Here is a 21841-nt window from a genome sequence, read left to right on the forward strand (position 1 = left end):
AAATTGTATGATCATAGCAATCTCAAGTCGGGTAGGTATGTGTGTAACTATTTAACCGTTCTAGCAAGTCCAGTGTGAATGCACCGGCAAAGGTCAGTGTACTATCGCAGGTGACTGCTCTAGGTACCTATCGTTTATTGTTAATGTCCATATCACTTCACTGTTTCATTCATAAAATTTGTGAAAAAAAAACAATTCCTTGCGCACCGAGACGAAGGGTTTTTTCACATTTATAACTGTTATACAAGAAACGATAACCTTTAGAATTGGTTTTCTTTCTTACTAGGTGCGGAACCCTAAACACTTTTGAAATTGACTCATCTTTAAGTCTCAGTTGAATATGATATTACAATAATCTTAATTTGTCAGAAAGTTCATGCGAGCTCAAACTTTTATTTTAATTGATTTAGTCCCACATGGATCAACATAATTATAATAATTATTCCACTAAACTGCAATAACAGTGTCACTTTATTGTGAATATAATAATTCAGAACATTGGTAATACCGTCGCATCTTTACAATTAGACTTTAACAGAGAATGAGGTTATTCTTAATTTTCGGTTTCCTTTATTCTATTATAGGACTATACGCACAGCATCCTCCTTTATTCTTCACATTAGGTAGGTACCTATCCTTTATTAAATTAAACATTGAACATTTGTCACTATTCACTACAATGTATTGTAGGTATTTATATTAAAACTGTCTAAGAAAACGTTAAAATCATCAGTGAAATGCAACATAACTTTGCTTATTTAAAGTAGGTATTAGAGTTTAAAGTGTTAGTTATAAGTAGAATTATTCATCACCTGTAGGTAGGTATCAAAACTCAATAGTAGGAAAAATAATTTTCATGTGTAGGTAGGTAGGTCATTCACGCTTAAGAATAATCATATTCAGAACAAATCACATAGCTACGAGAAAACAAGACATGAAAATAACCTATTAAGGTCTAATGGTCTTTGCCGCTCTATACGTGTCGAGACTTGTCGAGACATGTCTGATTTAGGTCAGTGCATAACAACATTCACAACTTATTTGACAACCCTCTTTCTTTTAGCATTTTTTGCTGAAAGCTCATTTACTGATTTATCAGATCCTCAGCACCTCCACCATGTCGTGGCGCCTCCTGTTTATGCTTAGTTAGACTCGGCTTGCCGCCCGGGTTTGAGGGTTGAAACCAGAGACGTCACGAAGGCTAGTTTGTGAATGTTTGATTATGCACTCACCCTTGCTCGATGCGCAGTCTGCTTGCGCGTGCGACACCAGGTTAATGCGCCGTCTCCGCGGCACTGAGGCGACGGGCGAGGAAGCGGCCTTCCTCCCCGTCGCATCGGACAGAATCCATTGCCTCGCACTCTGTAATACGTATATGGGACGGGCAGATTTCGCCTAGACGAAATCTGCCGGGGCTACTGTCTTCCTCGCCGCTAAGCGGGGAAGACCAGTGCTGACTAGCGCTAAATTAAAGGAGGAACGGTTCCATCATTAGCCCAGCCATTAGGATTATAATTGGGTCCCATTGACCTACCGCGTTTCGGTCAGGTAACTGGCTATTCGTGCCGGCTCAAAGTGCCACACCTTTGCTTGCTACTTACGCCGAGAGTTAGCCGGGGTCGTCACTGACGTCGAGAGCTAGCTGGTCTCGTCATCTGTATCGAGAGTTAGCGGTTCGACGCTAAGGCCTGCCACCCGAGGGCCCCTACGACTCTCGATACTGACGGATTACTTTCTCCCAGCCAAGTCCTGCCAACAAGGGTCCCAATGGCTCCCGACGCTGACGATTTACTATTCCGACTAAGGCCTGCCAATAAAGGGCCCTTACGAATCTCGACGTTGGCTACATGGAAACGTTCCTTATGCACACAATTAATAGCAATCAAATATAGTTACTTATAGTTAGCCACTTACGAGTAATAATACAGGATGCGAGGCACCGAACTGATGACGGTGGGCGTGCTGTGAGGCGAGGCTGCCGTGCTCGGATCCAGTCAGTTAACAAAATGGTGGGCGCCGTGGTTCGAGGCTTCGACCACAGACAGTCGGCGTCGCGTTTCAAGTATAGACCATTAGACCCATAGAGTAAAGTCACAGACAACTTACCATAGTATTTTAAGCGTCCGGCTCTGGATTCCTCTCCTTCTAATCTCGTTTTGCTCGTTATTGTAATTAGATATTATAATTGGATGATTTAATTTTACGATGATTACTATTTATATTTTGTACAATTAACTATTTCGCGACGTTCGTCGCGACACTCGTCACATAGTCCCATGCCACACAGGTAGTGTGGTTGGGGGATAAGAGATCTTCGTCCGCGTGGATTTATGTTTTAAAAATCCCATGAGAACTCTTTGACTGTCAGGGTAAAAAGTATCCTATATCCATCAGGATGCAAGCTACCTGTACCTACCAAATACCTACATGATGCCTGCAACTTCATCCACTTGGATTTAGATGTTTTAAGATTCCTGTGGGGACTCCTTGATTTTTTGAGGCAAAAATAACCTATGTTCTGTTTTCCCATATAATGCAAAATATCTCGGTACTGAATTTCGTTAAAATCTGTTGATCAGGTGGGTCGTGAAAACCTAACACAGACAGACACAATTCTATTTCTATTAGAATGGATGAATGAATAAAATGTATTCGTTACAGAAGTCTATTTTCACTGTGCTTAATAATGTGGTAAAAATATTGCAATGAGATGCTAAAATGTAAGTACCTAAGTTCTCTACAATAAATTATATTCTTAATAGGGTGTCATTTTCTTTTTTTCTGTTGTTACCGGTTTTTGATTTTAATTTGGCAACATTTTTAATCGATTACGATTACGGTTTTTTATTCTAATAGTTATGACACTCTTGTCTTACCCTATGGTATCTCATCTGCCATATTGTTTTGTTTTGCTTTTGAGATGGAACTGTGGCAAAATATTATAATGAATCTGTAAATATTACAGTTTTTCATCTTTTTAGTAAAAAGTTTCTATTAAGTAAGCCAAACCAAAAGTTTAATCAAGTAGTAGTAGTAGTAAGTAGTTTTAAGCACTTCCATACCAGTTTTAGTTGATAAGAATCCATTGTGAACCCCAAGACCATCATGACGATAAGTTTTTGTTTGCGAGCAGCTATCATGGAAATGTTTTAAACTCAAGTTACAAAGGTAATTTTACTTCCGATGACTTCGGTTTACAGTCTATTGCCTTTTTAATGCAACAATTCTATGTTATTAAAAAAGTTATTAAAATATTCTATGTTATTATGTTAAAAAAAGTTATGTTATAAAAAATTCTATCTTATTTAAATTCGTTTCAGGACAAAATAAAATGGATCAAATGCAAGCGCCCGTGAGCTTGCCTCACATTGTACAAGTGTATCCACCATCAGTGTCCATCCACCCTTCCCTGCAATCTCAAGGAAAGCTCTCATACCAACAGACCATAACCTCTGAATCCCTACACATACCAATTTCATCTCACATACATGAAATGCAAAACCAGCATCTGATATCGCAGAATCAAACTGTTATGTCGTGCCAGCAGATACATCTGCAGAATGTTCAACCGTTGCAAACTCAGATGCAGTCACAGGTATGAACAGAAATTTTGGTTGGGGCTTAACTTATTTCTTTTCTTCGAAGTACTGCATTAACAGTACTGCTGTAGGTGAGGTGAGGTACTTCCTAGGTGGAGTATTTTGTAATAACATGTTATTATGAACTACCTCATGAAGTACTCCACCTGTTAGAATGGTAAAATGTATAAGGCTCATCAGACATTGTTTCAACCTATTTGTACCTGCATTTTATTGAATAAATAAATCATTTATTCATTCATCCATTCACCTATAAAGTACCTCACTTCACATAAACTTAGGTTGTAAAGCAGTTAAAATTGCAGTAGGTATGTATTATTTATCATCATTTGGTTTGTGGTTCTGTAAAACTTGACAGACTAAGAGGGTTTCATGCTCTTAAAAGTTTGAAAACTGTCTGACATACTACATACTACTGTTTTGCCAATTTTTTAAATTTCATTACAAATTAGCTCTCACCTATTAGGCTGAGATCTATAGAGCGGCAGAGCGCACTTTGACTTTGCTCAGACTATATATAGATATAGCTTTGTCTCGTTTTAACTCTAAGCTAAGTCAGAGTGCGCTCTATAGATCTCACCCTTAGACTATGATCTCACCTGAAAGTGATGAGATGATGCAGTCTTAGATGATAGCGGGTGTGGTGGTTTTTATTACACCTATAGCCCTCCAGAAGCCGAAGATCAGAGACCATTTAGAAATTATAAATTCCCAAATTGCCCCTGCTGGAAATTGAACCGGGACCTCCTATTTATAAGACCACAGCGCTCACCACTGCGCCAGGGAGATTGTCAAAAGTCACAAACAATGATTTGACTTGATTTGTTACTACCTTCAAAAGTTCTAACAACTTTTGAAACTAGTTGTACATTATTTTGTGTTGCAGGTCTTACAAGGCGACATGAGCCAGCAACTACAAATCACGTCGCACGTCATTCTCCCTCCCGTGCCGATGTTCAAGCAGCACTTGCTGACTAACACACTACAGCAGCAGTTCTACGGGCAGTATGAGACGCTCTTGAAGGATGCCCACTGCGTTGTTGCCAAAGTTGAGCCTGTGCAAGTTGTCAGTGACAAGCAGATTGAGTAAGGATTAATCTAAATATATACTTAAAAGGAAAAGGTGACTGACTGACTGACCGACTGATCTATCAACGCACAGCTCAAACTACTGGACGGATCGGGCTGAAATTTGGCATGCAGATAGCTATTATGTCGTAGGCATCTGCTAAGAAAGGATTTTTGAAAATTCAACCTCAATGGGGGTGAAATAGGGGTTTGAAATTCGCCTAGTCCACGCGGACGAAGTCGCAAGTATAAGCTAGTTAATAATATTTTAGTGTTATACTTGTATTACAAACCAGCTTTACTCACGCATTTAGTTGACGTTAGCCCAACTAGTTTGGAACCCATATGGAAACCGCTTTTTGACGCTAAGACTATGTCAGTCGTGGGACAGGACACCATTAGCTCCGTTTACCTGGATTACGGTGACAGGTCCAGCGATAAAGAGCAGCAGGCACTGTCGGGAGACAATCCTCAGCTGTAATCTATCAACGCCGACCGCCGCCGCCGCCGCCGTACAGGACCGATCGGGCTGAAATTCGGCATGCAGATAGCTATTATGACGTAGGCATCCGCTAAGAAAGGAATTTTGAAAATGCAACCCCTAAGGGGGTAAAATAGAGATTTGAAATTTGTGTAGTCCACCCGGACGAAGTCGCGGGAATAAGCTAGTTAGTCATAACTAACAAGGCTAATATTCTTCAAAGAAAAAATCTTTTCATTTCAGAGTCAAACCAGAATGTCAAATCGAAGGAGATACTGTAGATGTCGCCTCCATGAAAAAGCGTCGCAACCAAATGCCGAACCCTAGCAAATGGGCCTGCAATGTTCGCAAGCTGAAGCATCAGAGAGGGGAGGCCTACGTGAGCAGGCGGGGCAAATTGGTCCCCGAACGACGAGTTAGGAACACTAAAGACTGCCTAAAATCCTGTAGATACAAGTGCAACGAAAGAATCAACGACGTAGATCGACAACACATATTCAAAGCTTTTTATTCCCTAAATGCAAATGAAAAGAAACATTTTCTACTTAATACAACAGAACGAAATTATGTTAAAAACAACAAACTTATGGATGGCAATCATAAAAGAAAGTATTCTTTCAAGTATTTCTTTTTAGTTCGAGCGGTTAGGTATACGGTATGCAAGAATTTTTACTTAGGCACCCTAGCGATATCTCAGAAGCCTGTTTATAATGTCCATTCAGGTAAATCTGACATGAACCTACCGAAACCTGATGGCAGAGGTCTATCAGAGGCTAGTGCTCATTCTTTGCCTACCGAAGTCAAGGACAGGGTCAGAAAACATATAATGTCTTTTACAACAGTCGATTCGAAACCGATAAAGCAGTTTTCGAGAAAAAAACAGTATTTAGAGTCAAATCTAACAATAAAACAAATGTATAATATGTATGTAACCGATTGTAGTGGAGACGACGAGGTACTTGTTAAGGAATCCATGTATAGAAAGATTTTTAAACAAGAATTTAATTTGCATTGCAAAAAGGATAAGAATAGCCAGATTTTTTGTTGTAGGTGTAAAAGTTCTATTAAGAAAAAGTGATCGGTCATTTAATTTAAAGGTGTAAACTAATTCATCATCATCATCATGATCAACCCATCGCCGGCTCACTACAGAGCAAGGGTCTCCTCAAAGTGAGAAGGGTTTTGGCCCATAGTTCGATCCCGGGCACGCACCTCTTAACTTTTTTTAAATAGAGATAGCGAGCTAACGAGCAGGCGGGTCACCTGATGTTAAGTGATTACCGCCGGCCATGAACATTTGCAGCACCAGAGGAACCACCAATGCGTTGCCGGCTTTTCAGGAATTTGTTGGTCCGCCCCTTGAATAACCCCATGTAATCATGGAGGAGGGAGAGCGGGGACCCTGAGATACAGGTTTTGCAAACTTACTTCAGGGTCCCTGGCACAATTTTAAAAAGACCTTTTAAAACAAATAAATCATTTTCATTTCATTTCATTTCAATCTAAAGGGAACACCGCCGAAGGGAGTTGGTTCCAGTTTGCATGTCATAAGCTACCATACAAAACAAAAAGGAACGTATTTTGACGGACTCGGATCGGATGAGTGTGTAACCGCCGTTATTCTTAATTATTTAGTTTTATTTCGAATAAAATATCTCTTTTTTTAAAAATATTGATTAAGAATATAAGTGTACTTACTAGTCAACAGAAAGATTTATTATTTTAGATTAAGACTTTGTTTATTGGAGGTCCAAAAGCTGGTCGCTGGTTTTCTAGAGAAAAAACCTGCCAAGTGCGAGTCAGACTCGCGCATCGAGAATTGCGTACCTTAAATAATGTCAAAAACTACAATGTATACTACTATAATACTATTAAAGTTCAATGCGTTGTTTACTGGCGGGAATTATCCCGTTGTTTAAGGCATTGTTCACCATTATAGCACAAGTAAAGGAAAAAATCCTAAAACCGTGAATTTGTATTTATATATCACAAAAATAAAAAGTGTTTCATTTTGTATGATGGTACGGAACACTTCGTGTGCGAGTCCGGCTCGCACTTGCCTGGGTTTTCGGTTTCAGACTTAATCAGTCTGTTATTGTGTGTGCGCTTCCTTATATTAAGTGTGCTTTATATAATACTAGCTGTGCCCGCGATTTCGTCCGCGTGGCATTAGGTTTTTTAATCCCGTGGGAACTCTTTGATTTTCCGGGATAAAATTTAGCCTATGTCACTCTCCAGGTCTTTATTAATAAATATGCAAAAAATCACGTCAATCCGTTGCACCGTTGCGACGTGATAAAAGGACAAACCAACAAACAAACACACTTTCGCATTTATAATAAGGGTACTGATACTGAACTAAAATGTTATAGTCTGTTTAAATGTACGATAACTTTTTATTCTTGTACATTTGCATGAAGCATTAACGAAATAAATATATTTTTTTTATAAAATTATCCTTTTATTTTCATGCCTTTCTCCTACATCAAGGTGTACTTACTACCTCCCTAACTAGAAATTCTGTTTTTAGGGTTCCGTAGGAACCATATTATGTTCACTTCGTTGTCTGTCAACAAGTACCTACTCAAGTTACAGCGATCACGCACTCATCCGATCCGAATCCGTGAAAATACGGATATAAAAAATATCTTCGACATATGTGATAAGCTACCATACAAATATAACTCTGATTTTCCAGGATAAAAAGAAGCCTATAGCCTTCCCAGGGATGCAAGCTATCACACTTTACAAAATTTCGTAGAAATCGGTTGAACGGATGGGTCATGAAAGGCTAGCAGACAGACAGACACACTTTCGCATTTATAATATTATTATGAATCATTAAGTATCTATAGCTATATTTTGTGTATGTTGTAGATGAGAAATGAATGAAAGTCATTAGTTTTGGTTTGATTTTAATACTTAAAATCTACGTGACGTACAAATAACTATCTTACGTAACTTTGGTGAACAACTTAGGCAAGACAATCTTTATTCTTTGTTACACTACACACTGTGACCATGCACCTTATTCGAGCCTACAATACGTTTAGTATTAAGCCTAAAACAAACACAAAGGACTCGTGACGTCACACTGCTTGCGCGCGTACGGGTATACAATTTGTTAGACCATTTTTCGCGCTGATCTTCAGTGCTCGCAACCCAAACCGCGCTGACTTGTCATCTTAAAGAATGTTTCATAGTAAAGCGTAAAACGTGTACATCCGCGCACAGCTTTTAGGGCTGACCAGTCGAGTGTTATTCAGGAACAATTTATACTTCGTAGGTATTTTGAATAGTCAGCGTCAACGATCAGCGTGAGAAGAAAACGTGCAGCCTGAGGTCTCTTACAGTGCGAAGCGGAGGATCCGCGCTTACCGTCCATGTTGAACGCAAGGTGTATCAGTGTAAAAGCGGTTAAATGACAGGTGCGGCGGTTAAATAGACTGAAGCCACACGATGCGTTTTCGGTGCGTTGCGGCGCTGCGCACCGGTGTGGATTTTGGCACTGCGTTGCAGCTCCGGCAAAAAATATGGCGTTGTAACGCACCACCTCTCCCCGCCTATTTTCTTTGGTCCCAAGTACGTCGTGCGTGCGGTGCGGTGCCGCACGATGTCGTAACGCATCGTGTGGCATGGTAAGTACAGCGATTTCTATGTAGGATGACGCACCGCTCAGGCGCCGCACCGCCAACGAAACGCATCGTGTGGCTTCACTCATAGCCACCTCGATACAAATTACGACAATATATCATCAATGTAGCACAAACGTTAATTTTATCGTACGTTTTGTATGATAAGTTGCGGCAGCTACTTACTTGACCAATCCGCCATTTAACCAATGCGGGCAGCCTTGCAACTTTTACAAACAGTGTGGTACACGGTTCCGTCTCGCCTTATGTATGTGTAGGGCTTAATACTAGTAAACTTAAAGCACGAACTCTAGTGAATTCTAGCGGGTATCAGCACGCAGACCAGGTCTTCGTCTTCGCCGTTCTGCAGTTCCCATTTGACGTCCACCTTCACTTTAGGGTACGACTTGAGGATGGGGAATGTTGCTTTGTAGCTTGATTTGGTTCCAGCCTGAAAAATATCAAATAAAACTATAACAAACTGAAAAAGATCAAATAAAACTATAACAAACTGAAAAAGATCAAATAAAACTACTTACAACAAACTGAAAAAGATCAAATAAAACTATAACAAAATGAACAACGATTTAGTGGGAATTGTATTCGGTTTGGTCACGAAACTAACATGAAAAAGTTTGTTTTTATTGCTGAAAGTTGATCGATTAAGCAAGAGAAATAAAAAGCCTAAGTATTAAAAAATAAAATAAAAATAATAAAAACAATTTATTCAATTAAATTTTACAAGTAGGACTTTTGAATCGTCAAATCTACCACTGGTTTGGAATGCCTTTTCTACCGAGAAATTACGGTCTCTCTTGTGTTACTGCCATACATGTGCACAGGCTATTTTAAAAAAAATTGCGAGCAAACGAGCAGACGAGTCACTTGATGTTAAGTGATTATCGCTGCCCATGAACATTTGCAGCTCCAGAGGAACCGCCAATGCGTTGCCGGCGTGAATATACATATAATATGACCTGCGGCTAGAGGTGGGTACTGGGTATACCTTGATGGGGCAAGTGAGTCCACAGTCCTTGCAGGCGTCGGGCTGCGGCAGAGGGAAGGGCACGGGCAGGTTCATGATGACTCCGTGCACCACCGTCTCCAGGCTCTTTATGTCCACCGCTGGAAGGAAAATACACGTTCTTAATGAAAAACAGCTTCTTGGGTTGGTTTCAGAAAACAACCTGAGGAAACTCAGTATATTGCTGGTGTACGTTGCGCGTTCCAGCTTAGAAGGCTTGTTGAAATGAAGGTAAACTGCAATCTCACCTGGTGGTAAGTGATGATGCAGTCTATGATGGAAGCGGGCTGACCTGGAAGGGGTATGGCAGTTTTTATTATTATTAAACCTATGCCCCTTTTGGTTTCTACAGGGCATCGTACCGGAACGCTAAATCGCTTGGCGGCACGGCTTTGCCGGTAGGGTGGTAACTAGCCACGGCCGAAGCCACCCACCAGACCAGACCAGAAGTTTAGAAATTATAAAATTCTTAACCCCCGCCTGGAATCGAACCCGAGACCTCCCACTAGTAAGACCACAGTGCTTACCACTGCGCCAGGCAGGCCTGCAGAACCTTGTTAAATAGGTACCTACTTATAGGGAACATACAAGGGTAAGTAAGCTTACAAGGAGTGAAGTCAACGCTTATGGTGACATTGGAGTTCCGCTTCAGCACACACTCTTTGGCGTCCTCCAAGCACCCGCTGACCCCCACGCTTTGCACACTTGATAGTTTCGAACCTGGAAATAAAAAAAACGTATTTCATTCCATTTATTTGCCTTCAATTTACAATTAAGTTTTTTAAAACAAGACACATCTGCATCAGGATCGACAGATTATCTGCTTATCGTCAGAAAGTCTTAAGGAAAATGAAGTTTCTTTTCTTTTTTATGGTTCCGTATCTCAAAAGGAAAAACGGAACCCTGTCTGTCTGTCTGTCGGTCTGTCAAGAAACCTACAGGGTACTTCCCGTTGACCTAGAATCATGAAATTTGACAGGTAGATAGGTCTTATAGCAGACAGTCAAAAATCTGAAAACCGTGCATTTGTGGTTACATCACTCAAAAAAATTAAATTGTGGTCATGAACTAATAAAATAGTAGGTATTTTCAATTTTCGAAGTAAGATAACTATATCAAGTGGGGTATCATATGAAAGTCTTCACCTGTGCATTCTAAAACAGATTTTTATTTATTCTTATGCGCCATAGTTTTTGAATTATCGAGCAAAATGTCGAAAAATACGACTGTAGTACGGAACCCTCGTGCGCGAGTCTAACTCGCACTTGGCCGGTTTTTTCTAACAATTCGTTTCTGTCTCTCCATCCATCATGGCGCGTAGGTCATGAAGGGATAAAATGTACTGCGTACCTACTCTAGTTTTGATGTATAAGTTGAGTTAGGTCACACGTCATTCTGTACCCGTAGTATAAGATTTTACGTCTCACCAAACCAAACCAAATTCGAGAGTCGAAATACTTCCGCGTTACAGTAAACTAGATCTTAAACGCCTTGTTTTAAAGCTCAAGTTTGTCTACACTTCTACAGCCAGCGCTCCAAGCGGAAACATTGCGAAATTAAAATCAGTGGCATTGAATATTTGACTTCAATTCAAGGCTGTTTAGGTCCATTTTACTGTAACGCGCAAGTATTTCGACTCTCGAATTTGGTTTCGTTTGGTGAGACGTAAAATCTTGTACTACGGGTACTGAACTCCGTCCAAAATAATCTCGTTTTTCGTTGGCGTCGCGTGACGACGGCGCCGGTGCAGTGGACAAACGCCCTAACTGCCAAACCGGGACAATTAACTTACTGACCGGGACACCGGGACACAACGCTTCAGACCGGGACTGGTCCCGGTGTACCGGGACGTATGACAGCCCTATACTAATAAGTAGGTAACATCATCGGCTGATTCACGCGGGGTCATTGTTGACTCGATGCAATTACTGAAATGCGACATTGTTATAATGTGCAAGCTAAATTCGTTCCTAATGCAATAATTTTAAGCTCTTTTTCACTGTGGCACATTGCGCGAACTGAGCTACCTGTTGAGTCGATACTGTAAAATTGCGATGATAGCTATTTACATGGGTATGCTATTCGCGGTATTGTACCGGAACGCTAAATCCAAGTGGTAAACATTACTTCAGCATCACCATCATCATCAACCAATAGACGTCCACTGCTGGACTAGGTCTCTTGTAGGGACTTCCACACGCCACGGTCTTGCGCCGCCTGAATCCAGCGGCTTCTGCGACTCGTCTGATGTCGTCCGTCCACCTAGTTGGGGGTCTTCCAATACTGCATCTTCCGGTGCGAGATCACCATTCCAGCACCTTGGGAGTGGGACCCCAACGTCTATCGGTTTTACGAACTGTGTGCCCTGTTACTTCAGCTTCGCAACCCGTTGAGTCGGTTACTCTAGTTCTCCTACGGATCTACTTTACTACGCTATAAACCAGAAATTACCTAGGTTGGTACTAGCCTAGCTATACTTACCTACTATATAAAAAAACCAGCCAAGTGCGAGTTAGATAGTAGGCACAGAATCGAGAGTTTCGTACTGCAGTCGGATTTTTTGACATTTTGGATGATACATAAAAAACCATTATGCATAAAAAGAAATAAAAATCTGTTTTAGAATTTACAGGTAAAGCCCTTTCAAATGATACCCCACTTGAACAAACACAAGTGGTTTTATAATGATTCAGTATTAAGACTTCAGACATACGGAACCCTAAAATGTGCTCTTGTTGTTAAAATTAGAAAATTGCGTTATTGGTCACACTCACAGTTCTAGAAAATAATTTTGTTAAGGTCGTAGTTTGAATTAAGTTTGATTAGTTACCCTGATATGGCATATAAGTACCTACATATACTTATATAAAAAATAGAGAAAATATGATTATGTACGTCGCCATAAAAGTTGTATATGTTTGTAAAGTTAGATCAACAAAGTTAGCTTATTAACTACGGTGGCGGGCCCTGCCACTAATGGGTAAAGTTGGACCACATGAATAGTTAAAAATAATTTTCACACTACCTATGTAATATGTATGCAGTGCTGTATTCATTGATTCACATTTTTTTTTTAAATTTAAATAAAGGTTTCCTAGATGTTTCCTAGCGATTTTAAAGTAAGTAGGTATATCCATACTTCCATACTATACTAACTAATATTATAAATGCGAAAGTGTGTCTGTATGTCTGCTAGCTTTTCACAGACCAAGAGTTTAACCGATTTTGATTAAATTTGGTACAGAAATAGCTTACTTCCTTGGAAAGGACATAAGAACTTTTTATCCCGAAAAATCAAAGAGTTCCCACGGGATTTTTACAAACCTTAATCCAAGCGGACGAAGTCGCGGGTCATCTAGTACTTAATAACTAAAGATAGGTACATAGAATTTTCTATCATGGACAACTATTTAAAACATTTAAAAGCTGCATGCAAATTCCGTACAAATCTACTAAAGCAACAAAAGCGATAATAAAATAAAGATTCCATGGATGTTTAAATATGGCTAAATACAATTTAAAAACTTAGTATTAAAAATAAAAATAATAATAAAATAAAAATTAAAATATAATTTACAAATATTTGTTAACCATAATAGAGATACAATAACAAATGGAATTTTAATTTCTGGATTTCTCTATTATTTCCAAACTAGCGACTCGACCCGGCTTCGCACCAGAGGAACTATTCAACATTCCACTTTAGGTAGGTACAGTACGAGACAGAAAATAAAGCATAGTTTAATTATATTTATTACTAGCTGCCCCGGCGAACTACGTACCTACCGCTTAACAGTCGATCATATTTCAGGATTTTTTTAAATTTTTCTCTCTGTAAGAACCATCCCCGTACTTCAAGGAATATTATGAAAAAAGAATTAGCGAAATCGGTTCAGCTGTTCTCGAGATTTGCGATCAGCAACACATTTAGCGATTCATTTTTGTATATATAGAGATTAATTATAATATAGTTCACTTCGTTATGTTACCTATTAGATAGGTACTTACATAATAAATTATATGTATATATATGTACCTACCTGGTACCTACTTACCTGCAAAAAGTCATCACAAAATAAGTCATTAGGCCCGCATTACCAATTGATGATTTCCGCAGTAGTTAAGTTAATATTTTGTTTTGTTGACGATATCCTAATGTTATTGTTCAAGTATTTACTTAAATAGATGTAGGAAGGTACTTATTATATAGTGGGTATAGCGGATATAATGGTACATTTATTTTTATGTCCAAAAAAGTTATTATTTAAGTAATTTAACCGTCATCGTCATTAAAGCTAGTTTAGCGGGTTTATTATTTAGTATTTTATATTAACTTATTATTAACTATCACTAACCATACAGTTGTATATATGTAGGTATACAACGGGATAACATTATCAGTAGAACATTAATTAGGTAGCTTTGTTATAATAACAGCTGTTGAACTGGTAAGTTAATTGACATTTCCCTCACTTAGTTAAGGGTTTTTCAATAGGAACACTCGAAGTTTGACAGCGTATAGCAGCCATCTTGGTTAAGCAATAGCTGTCAATTTTATCCGTAAAAGAACAGCAACCGACATATCTTAACGGGTTGCGAAGCTGACGTGCCTAAATGGGCAGCGCACATAATATATGGGGGGCCAGCCAGGTACGGGGATATTATTGGCTATGGCTAATGACCTGGCAGGGGGAGGTTTCTCCGGAGGGCACAGTGGACGAGGCGAAGGATGAACGTGCGCGGGATCGCGTTGTTGCTCGTTGGGTCGGGGGGGGAGGGCGAGCTTGACGTCAAGCACGTAGTTTTGTTTTGCTTGATCAACCTGCTTGACGGTCGCATAAAGCAGCTTGATCAAGCAAACGGCACTTTTCTCTTATCTCGAACACTGTCTGAACGTCGTCACGTCGCGTCAAGCAAAATTCCGCATCAATTACCGTGAAGTACATAAATGCTTCACTCAAGCATCAAGCAAACTTTGTAAGTAAACGGTCAAAATGCTTAGCGCAAGCAAAAGTCTACGTGCTTGCACCCGTCTCGGAAGCTCTAAACTCTAACCCTGTGATATCTCTCGGTTGATGGCGATTGGCGACGACGACGACGACGAAAAAAGATCGTAAAAGACGGGATAAGGTGGACACAAATTGCCATAAGCCATACCAAGTAACTCCGGTATCAAAACGCGTCACTTATGTCGGTGGTGACGTGCTGGAATGAATAGCAATGGCCACGAGCCACTTCACGAGGCACGTGCAAGCGTAACTTGAAACCGTCCCACTCATTACGTAGATATTATGAAGATAGCTGTAGAGTGTAGCTCTAGCAGAATTTCGCGCTTCTGTTTCGGACTTGTGAATTTCGGGGGAATAGAGAGCTGATACTTCAGGATTAAGTAGATTACACAACCATACTTAATACTTATTTATTATAATAGCGGGCGATGGAGAGAGTTATGCTTGTACTGCTTGCAGTGTCTCTACGCGACTAAATCAGAAATGAGGAGATCCGTAGGAGAACTAGAGTAACGGGTTGCGAAGACGAAGTGGCAATGAGCAAGGGCACACAGTTCGAAAACCGATATACATTGGGGTGCCAAGGTGCTAGGACGGCGACCTGGCACCGGAAAGCGCAGCGTGGGAAAATCCCCCACAAAACGGACTGACGACATCATCAAACAAGTCGCAGGGAGCCGCTGGATTCAGGTGACGCAAGACCGTGGCGCGTGGAAGTTCGTACAAGAAACCTATGTCCAGCAGTGGATATTGTCTATCGGTTGATGATAATGATGATAATTAATGAGAAAAATTTTCTTGGCTCCCTGTTCAACGCCTCAGGATCTCTGGAGTTCTCGATGGACAAGAAGTCTAAACTTGTAGATCTTCTGTTCTTCTGAAGAGACGATTCGATTGGCTTAAAGTGATGGAGGCCAGGCATGAAAAGAACCACTTTGCGTTACTAAGTGAAGAATTTTTTATTTCACCAATAATAATTTTTATTGCTTCTTCTTGTGATGGCTGGCTTGTGATTTTACGCAAAGAAGGTATCAGCCGGATGTTACATCACGCAATACTATAGAACACGCAAAGGGAGCTTACGTCTCTGCCAGGCTTTCCAACAAGCCGGTTAATTTTGGGATCGTCCACAAGTCTAACAGCCCACCTTTGGATCCGATCAAATGGAAGGGGTTGGTACTGGGGTGCTCCGGGCCAAAGTTGAGAGCAGTCCATAATATGTGGGCGGACTTGCGCTTTATATAGAAGGGCGCGAAGCCGCTTTGCTCTGTTGAGCACCCCAAGCATTTTGGAAACTTATTTGGCCTTACCTTCCAAATGATCCAGAAATCTATATATATAATAATTTTATGAAAAATACAAAAAAACCGTAGGCAACTACCTGCCTATAACCAATTAAATTATCAGAAACGCCAGTTCAACTGTTAACGTAAAGTATAAACCAAGTAACTAGAAAGTTACTGTGCGAATTGTGAATTGTAATAAAGCAATTCTTTTTGTGAGCGGGTACTGGGTAGATGACCGAATTGTCGTCACAGTTGACCCTTGAGCTCGTGTGATGATAAAGGTACCTACTTCGCAATACGCAGCTACGTAAAATGTAAAACCTAGAATTACTTTCAATGCAACTTCAGCCCTTGCCAAACCTTGCAAAGTTTTTAATACACGGGATCCTAGGTCACATCGTCACTTTACCTCAGGTCTGATTGTGGCCAAGCGTAGGCCAAGCGTAGCGTAGTATCATCATCATCATCATCAACAACAACAACAACAACAACCAATAGACGTCCATAGCTGGACATAGGTTTCTTGTAAAAACTTCTACAAGTGACGGTCTTGCGCCACCTGAATCCAGCGGCTCCCTGCGACTCGTCCGTCCACCTATAGTGGAGTATTCCAACGCTGCGTTTTCTGAATTGGGACCCCAACGTCTATCGATTTTTCGAATTATGTGCCCTGCCCATTGTCACTTGAGCTTCGCCATCAGGTGAGCTATGTCGGTTACCTACTCTAGTTCCTACGGATCTTCTCATTTCATCTTGCTGGGTGACTCTGAGCTTTCTTAAGAGTTACGTAGGCAATAGGCATGCCTAAAAAAACACGTTATTGTTCTGCGCCCAGCCTACTCCTACCTCCCACTGTTCCTTGCATGGTAATTAGGTATGGTGATTTCTTGTTGTTACGCATCACATCTCAAAATAAGTACCTATTGTATTTTCCTCTTCTTAACCTCTCCATTTTCTGTAATTTCAGTGCTGTTAAACCTACGCGGTCTGTGTAACGAATTCTTAGTATACACTTACATTTTTAACGTTTCTAGTTTTTAGGGTTCCGTACCTCAAAAGGAAAAAAGGAACCCTTAATAAGATCACATCGTTGTCTATTTGTCTGTCGTGTTTGTCAAGAATCCTATGGGGTGCTTCCCGATGACTTCGAATCATAAAATTTAGCACACGTAAAGGGAAAAGAAGAAAGAGAAATTATTAGGTTTGTCATAATTTCACAATCATCGATTTAATTAGTAAATTTTAAAGGCTACTTACCTATTTTTCCTCCTTCTCGAACAAGGAAAATAGGTGGATATAAAAATATTAAGAAGAATCATTTCTTTCTTATTGAATTTTTGAACTGGCTTCACACAACTGAAAGGCCCTAATTGGTCAAAAGTAGAGCATAGATTAAAAATATTAAATCAGACGTTACATACCGCAATCCGTGTAGAATTTAGCCTGCGCACTGGCCACCAACACTGCAATAGTGATTTGAAACAACATGTTTATTTTGTTTGTTATTTAAACTATCGCGCGCTAACGTATAATCGACTCACGCGTTGGCGGCAGACTAAACTAAACTAAACTAACCGTAACGGCCACTGCCACTGGGCTGGGCTGTGTGCTGCGACCTTTATTATATTGTTTTAATGCGCGCGCGCAGGTCAAAGAGTAAATTTTATCAGATAGGTACTTCAGTTCGTTTATCTTATGAATCATATAATGGTGATTGTATGATGATACGGCTTTATGACAAAGATGGTACTTATTATTGAGTCATACTAGGTAACTCACTAAATAATACGCAATAACTAGGTCACTTTACTAAATTCTGCAGTGACTAATACATAGGTAGGTACATTTACAGTATTTCAACGATTATTAATTAATTATTATAATATTATCTTTAGATCGAGTGAAAAAAGGTTCCGAGTCTAATTGGTTGAATTAGCTTTGTCCTCGAGGTATATATCAGAGGTTCAGAAATTCAGAATATTGCATAGGTAATTTTTACCTAACTTTTTACTTTGAGAGAATCTATTAACATATAGCTAGTTTTAAGAAGAGGATACGCGGGTCTCGGGAAGCTAGGAAGCATAAACTTTGGTCGACTCTATGGTTCCCTGGGAACTAAAATAATAATACTTATTATATTATTTTCTTTGTTGCTTTTTGCTACATATAAAGGATATTATTATTACATGCAAAATCTCAAACTATACAGAAGTTAAATGTGTAATACATAATATGTTAACAGTTAATACAATTGTTATGAAATTGCTTCATATTTTAAAAGTATTTGGGTACCTATAGTAAGATGGGGTGTGAATGAACGATGCGGTTTAGCTCTACCTGTTACTGTCCACCTTCTTTAGTCTTTGCGGTGTTTGCCCACCGGAAGTACATCCAATGTGTAATCGAACGTTTCAGGAAAATCGCACGAACTCGCCGCGAATTACTAATTAATCTATTAGTGAATAATTTATAGAGATAAACTTGTTGTTTGATTGGTGCCTACTCAGCAAAATGATTTTTTAAAGAATATTGGCCAAGTTCATCATGATGACTAATATTCCCCTTTCCCCTCCAACTAAGCGTTAAGCTTGTTGCACTATTGTCGCATTGTTGCACTATTGCAACGGGTGGGCTTTGAACCGGCGGCGACCTTTCGGTTTTCAGTCCGCTCCTTTAACCGCTGAGCTTAACTGAGCGTAAATAAACTAAAAGACTAGACTATCATCGCTATCTTTACTAATAATACGGTGAAATTAATGTTAACTTGTTTTAACAGGGCAATTTTAACCAGCCTTTTACCAAATTGCCTTAACTATAAGAAATTGAGATAAAAATCGTAATTTCGTAGAATCCAAACCGTCGGATGCCGCTCGAAATATGTCTTGTGTGTGGTGTAAACCACAAGATATGGATAGCCATAGCACGGAAACAATCGAGCCTCAATACCTCAACGGTTGAGGAGCGGACTGAATTCTGAAAGGTCGGTGGTTCAAATCCTAGCCCTTGCACTATTGTCATACAGCTATAAGGCTATACTCCTAGCACAAGCTTTACGCTTAGTTGGAGGGGAAAGGAGAATATTAGTCATGAGTAGCATCAAGCATGGCTAATAAAAAAAACCGGTCAAATGCGAGACTCGCGCACCGAGGGGCTCCGTAAGTAGTATTTTTCGACATTTTGCACAAGAAATTTAAAACTATTAAGTAATGCATAGTTAAAAATCTGTTTTAGAATGTGCAGGTAAAGCCCTTTCATATGATAGCCCACTTATTTTGTTCATTCACACATTTTTTTTGTGTGCGTGATCCCCTTACGTGTGCTTTAAACCCTACCTACCTTCCAAATTTCATGATTTCATTTAAATGCCAAAATTCAGGTCAACTGGAAGTATAGGTTAGGTTTCATGACAGACCGACAAACAACGAAGTGACCCTACAAGGGTTCCTTTTTTGTCTTTTGAGGTACGAAACCCTAAAATATATTTTTTATGGAATTGGTCCACAAAGAAAGAGAATTCATGTCCACCATCATGCGAAGGAAGCTCATTAACAGAGAGGAGCACAATTCTCATTCCCAAGATTAGTGTTGGAAGGTAGAATTGAAGGCAAGAGGGCTCCAGGGACGCCAAAGACGCAAATGGTTGGACGATGGGCAGGGCTTAGCTCTCTCTCCGGTCGTTCCTTCATTGCTGAAGATTGTGGTCCTGGCAAACTGCCCTCGAATGGGTTATCTGTTTCCATCGGGTGCCATCGGCTTCTGTTAGTGACCATTTTCACAATGTGATAAAATCCACACCTGCTGGACTCCTTTAGCTGATCGGACCACCTAGTTGGTGAGCGGCCTCTCGGTCTTTTGCCCTCAGTATTGCCCGTCACTATCAGCTTTTCTAAGCTGTCATCCCCCCGCCGTATGATGTGGCCGAAATATGAGAGCAATCGTTGGTAACAAATGGAGGAGAGTCGAGCAGTGATTCTGAGTTGCGAAAGGATAGACACGTTTGTGCGTTTGGCAGTCCACGGAATCCGTAGCATCCGCCTCCAGCACCACATTTCGAACGCAACTCGAAAGCTTCGGGCTTAGCTACCTGAAGCTAAAAGAGGTGGCTTTAAATAGAGAAGCTTTTCGCATGATGATTTCCAAACTTCATTTCCAAGAAGGCACGCGATGATTATGATGATGAAAATAAAAAATAGGTCATGTGCTAGTCGGACTCGTATTCGAAGGGATCCGTGTTGTTATAACGGCAATAGAAATATAAATTCTGTGAAAATTTCATCTCTCTACCTATTACGGTTCACGAGATACAGCCCGCTGACAGACAGACGGAGGGACGGACGGATAGCGGAGGCTTAGTACCTTTGGTACCCTTCGCGTACGGAACCATGATTACTCAAATGAGAATTCCACTAGGACTAGGTAGTTATATCGAAGATTTGATGAAACGGACTGTCGCTTGTGTTTTACAGCACTCGTGTGTAAAGGAAGGGAGTGTTTAGCAGTCGCCAGGCGAGACACGACAATAGGTGTTGACGAAGCGGCATGACTGACCTTTATGTAGTAGACCGTACAATCATACTTAATCACATTGATATTAGCCAGCGGCCTCGCCCTCCTAAATTCCACAAAGAAGTGATAAGTGGGTTGGACAATACAAATTATACCTTTTTATATACTTCCCAGCTGATTCCCGCGACTTCGTCCGCGTGGATTTAGGTTTTTAAAAATCCCGTGGGAACTCTTTGATTTTCCGGGATAAAAAGTAGCCTATGTCCTTCCCCGGAACGCAGGCTATATCGCTGTACCAAATTTCGTCAAAATCGGTTGAACGGATGCAATGGACCGTGAAAGGCTAGCAGACAGACAGACCGACAGACAGACAGCCACACTTTCGCATTTATAATATTTGTATGGATTATTAGGAATTAGGATTAGGGTATTGGGATAACTAGCTTATTCCCGCAACTTTGTCCGCGTGGACTACACGAATTTCAACCCCCTATTTTACCCCCTTAGTAGTTGAATTTTCATAAATCGTTTTTTAGGGGATGTCTACATCATAATAGCTATCTGCTTGTCAAATTTCAGCCCGATCTGTCCAGTAGTTTGAGCTATGCATTGATAGATCAGTCAGTCAGTCAGCTTTACCTTTTATATATTCCTCATTGCTGAGGGTCGTGAACTTGTGATTCCTTTCTATTAATCACATAATGGTAGGAGTTCTCTTGGGATAGTAATGCAGCGGTTTCCTCGGATCGGGTAGAAACAAACAAGGAAGGAGTGCCGTGTACTCAATGTTTTTATTAATTAACAAGTTTATTTAACTCGTTTTCTTGTCGGTCATTTTGTTTGTTTAAGAAAGAAAGAAAATGCATTTATTTGTTGTTGGTGTCACAGATAAAAGCAAAGTACAAATGTAACATTTTCATCTGTGACACCACCCTACATGGGTGTACACTGTACAGCTCAGCATAATGTCTTGCATCACAGGTATGCGTTAACACACGCAGGACGCTGATTTTCAGCTGTGACCTGTTTAAAGTCTGTTTTAAGTCTGTTCGATACAAACGCAATCGAATTTAAACAAATTTCCCGAGCTAGAGAGGCTTGATTAACTTGCTCTATTGTCTGTCAGTTGGTTAGTGTTTCCTGTTGGTTTGATTGTCGAAAAAAAGTTTAAGTAGGTATACATACTTATAATCGATTTTAACTTTTCCATGAACAAGAATCCTTGCTTTTTAGATG

General features: G+C 40.1%; 2 protein-coding genes across 5 annotated transcripts; one reads left to right on the forward strand and one right to left on the reverse strand.

Moving 5' to 3' along the window:
- The first annotated feature begins 2265 nt into the window (after window positions 1-2265).
- Window positions 2266-7592, forward strand: LOC117989552 (uncharacterized). Of its 3 annotated transcripts, none has more exons than XM_034976916.2 (4): window positions 2266-3168; window positions 3321-3595; window positions 4486-4685; window positions 5392-7592. In XM_034976916.2, the coding sequence occupies exons 2-4, from the start codon at window positions 3332-3334 to the stop codon at window positions 6224-6226; spliced, it is 1299 nt and encodes a 432-aa protein (XP_034832807.1). In that variant the 5' UTR covers window positions 2266-3168; window positions 3321-3331; the 3' UTR covers window positions 6227-7592. The 3 variants fall into 3 exon arrangements, with proteins under 3 accessions (XP_034832807.1, XP_069359898.1, XP_069359899.1); XM_069503797.1 differs by having other exon boundaries at window positions 2266-3036; XM_069503798.1 differs by having other exon boundaries at window positions 2266-2998.
- Window positions 7593-8050: 458 nt separating this feature from the next.
- Window positions 8051-17715, reverse strand: LOC117989558 (ecdysteroid-regulated 16 kDa protein-like). Of its 2 annotated transcripts, XM_069503720.1 has the most exons (5): window positions 17637-17715; window positions 17521-17586; window positions 10411-10524; window positions 9787-9905; window positions 8051-9231 (listed from the first exon to the last, which is right to left on the reverse strand). In XM_069503720.1, coding segments are annotated over exons 1-5 (441 nt in total). In that variant the 5' UTR covers window positions 17638-17715; the 3' UTR covers window positions 8051-9090. The 2 variants fall into 2 exon arrangements, with proteins under 2 accessions (XP_069359821.1, XP_034832814.1); XM_034976923.2 differs by having other exon boundaries at window positions 17521-17702.
- Between the last annotated feature and the right edge of the window lie 4126 nt (window positions 17716-21841).

Source organism: Maniola hyperantus, chromosome 16, assembly GCF_902806685.2.
Source record: "Maniola hyperantus chromosome 16, iAphHyp1.2, whole genome shotgun sequence".
Classification (NCBI taxonomy): Eukaryota; Metazoa; Arthropoda; class Insecta; order Lepidoptera; family Nymphalidae; genus Maniola; species Maniola hyperantus.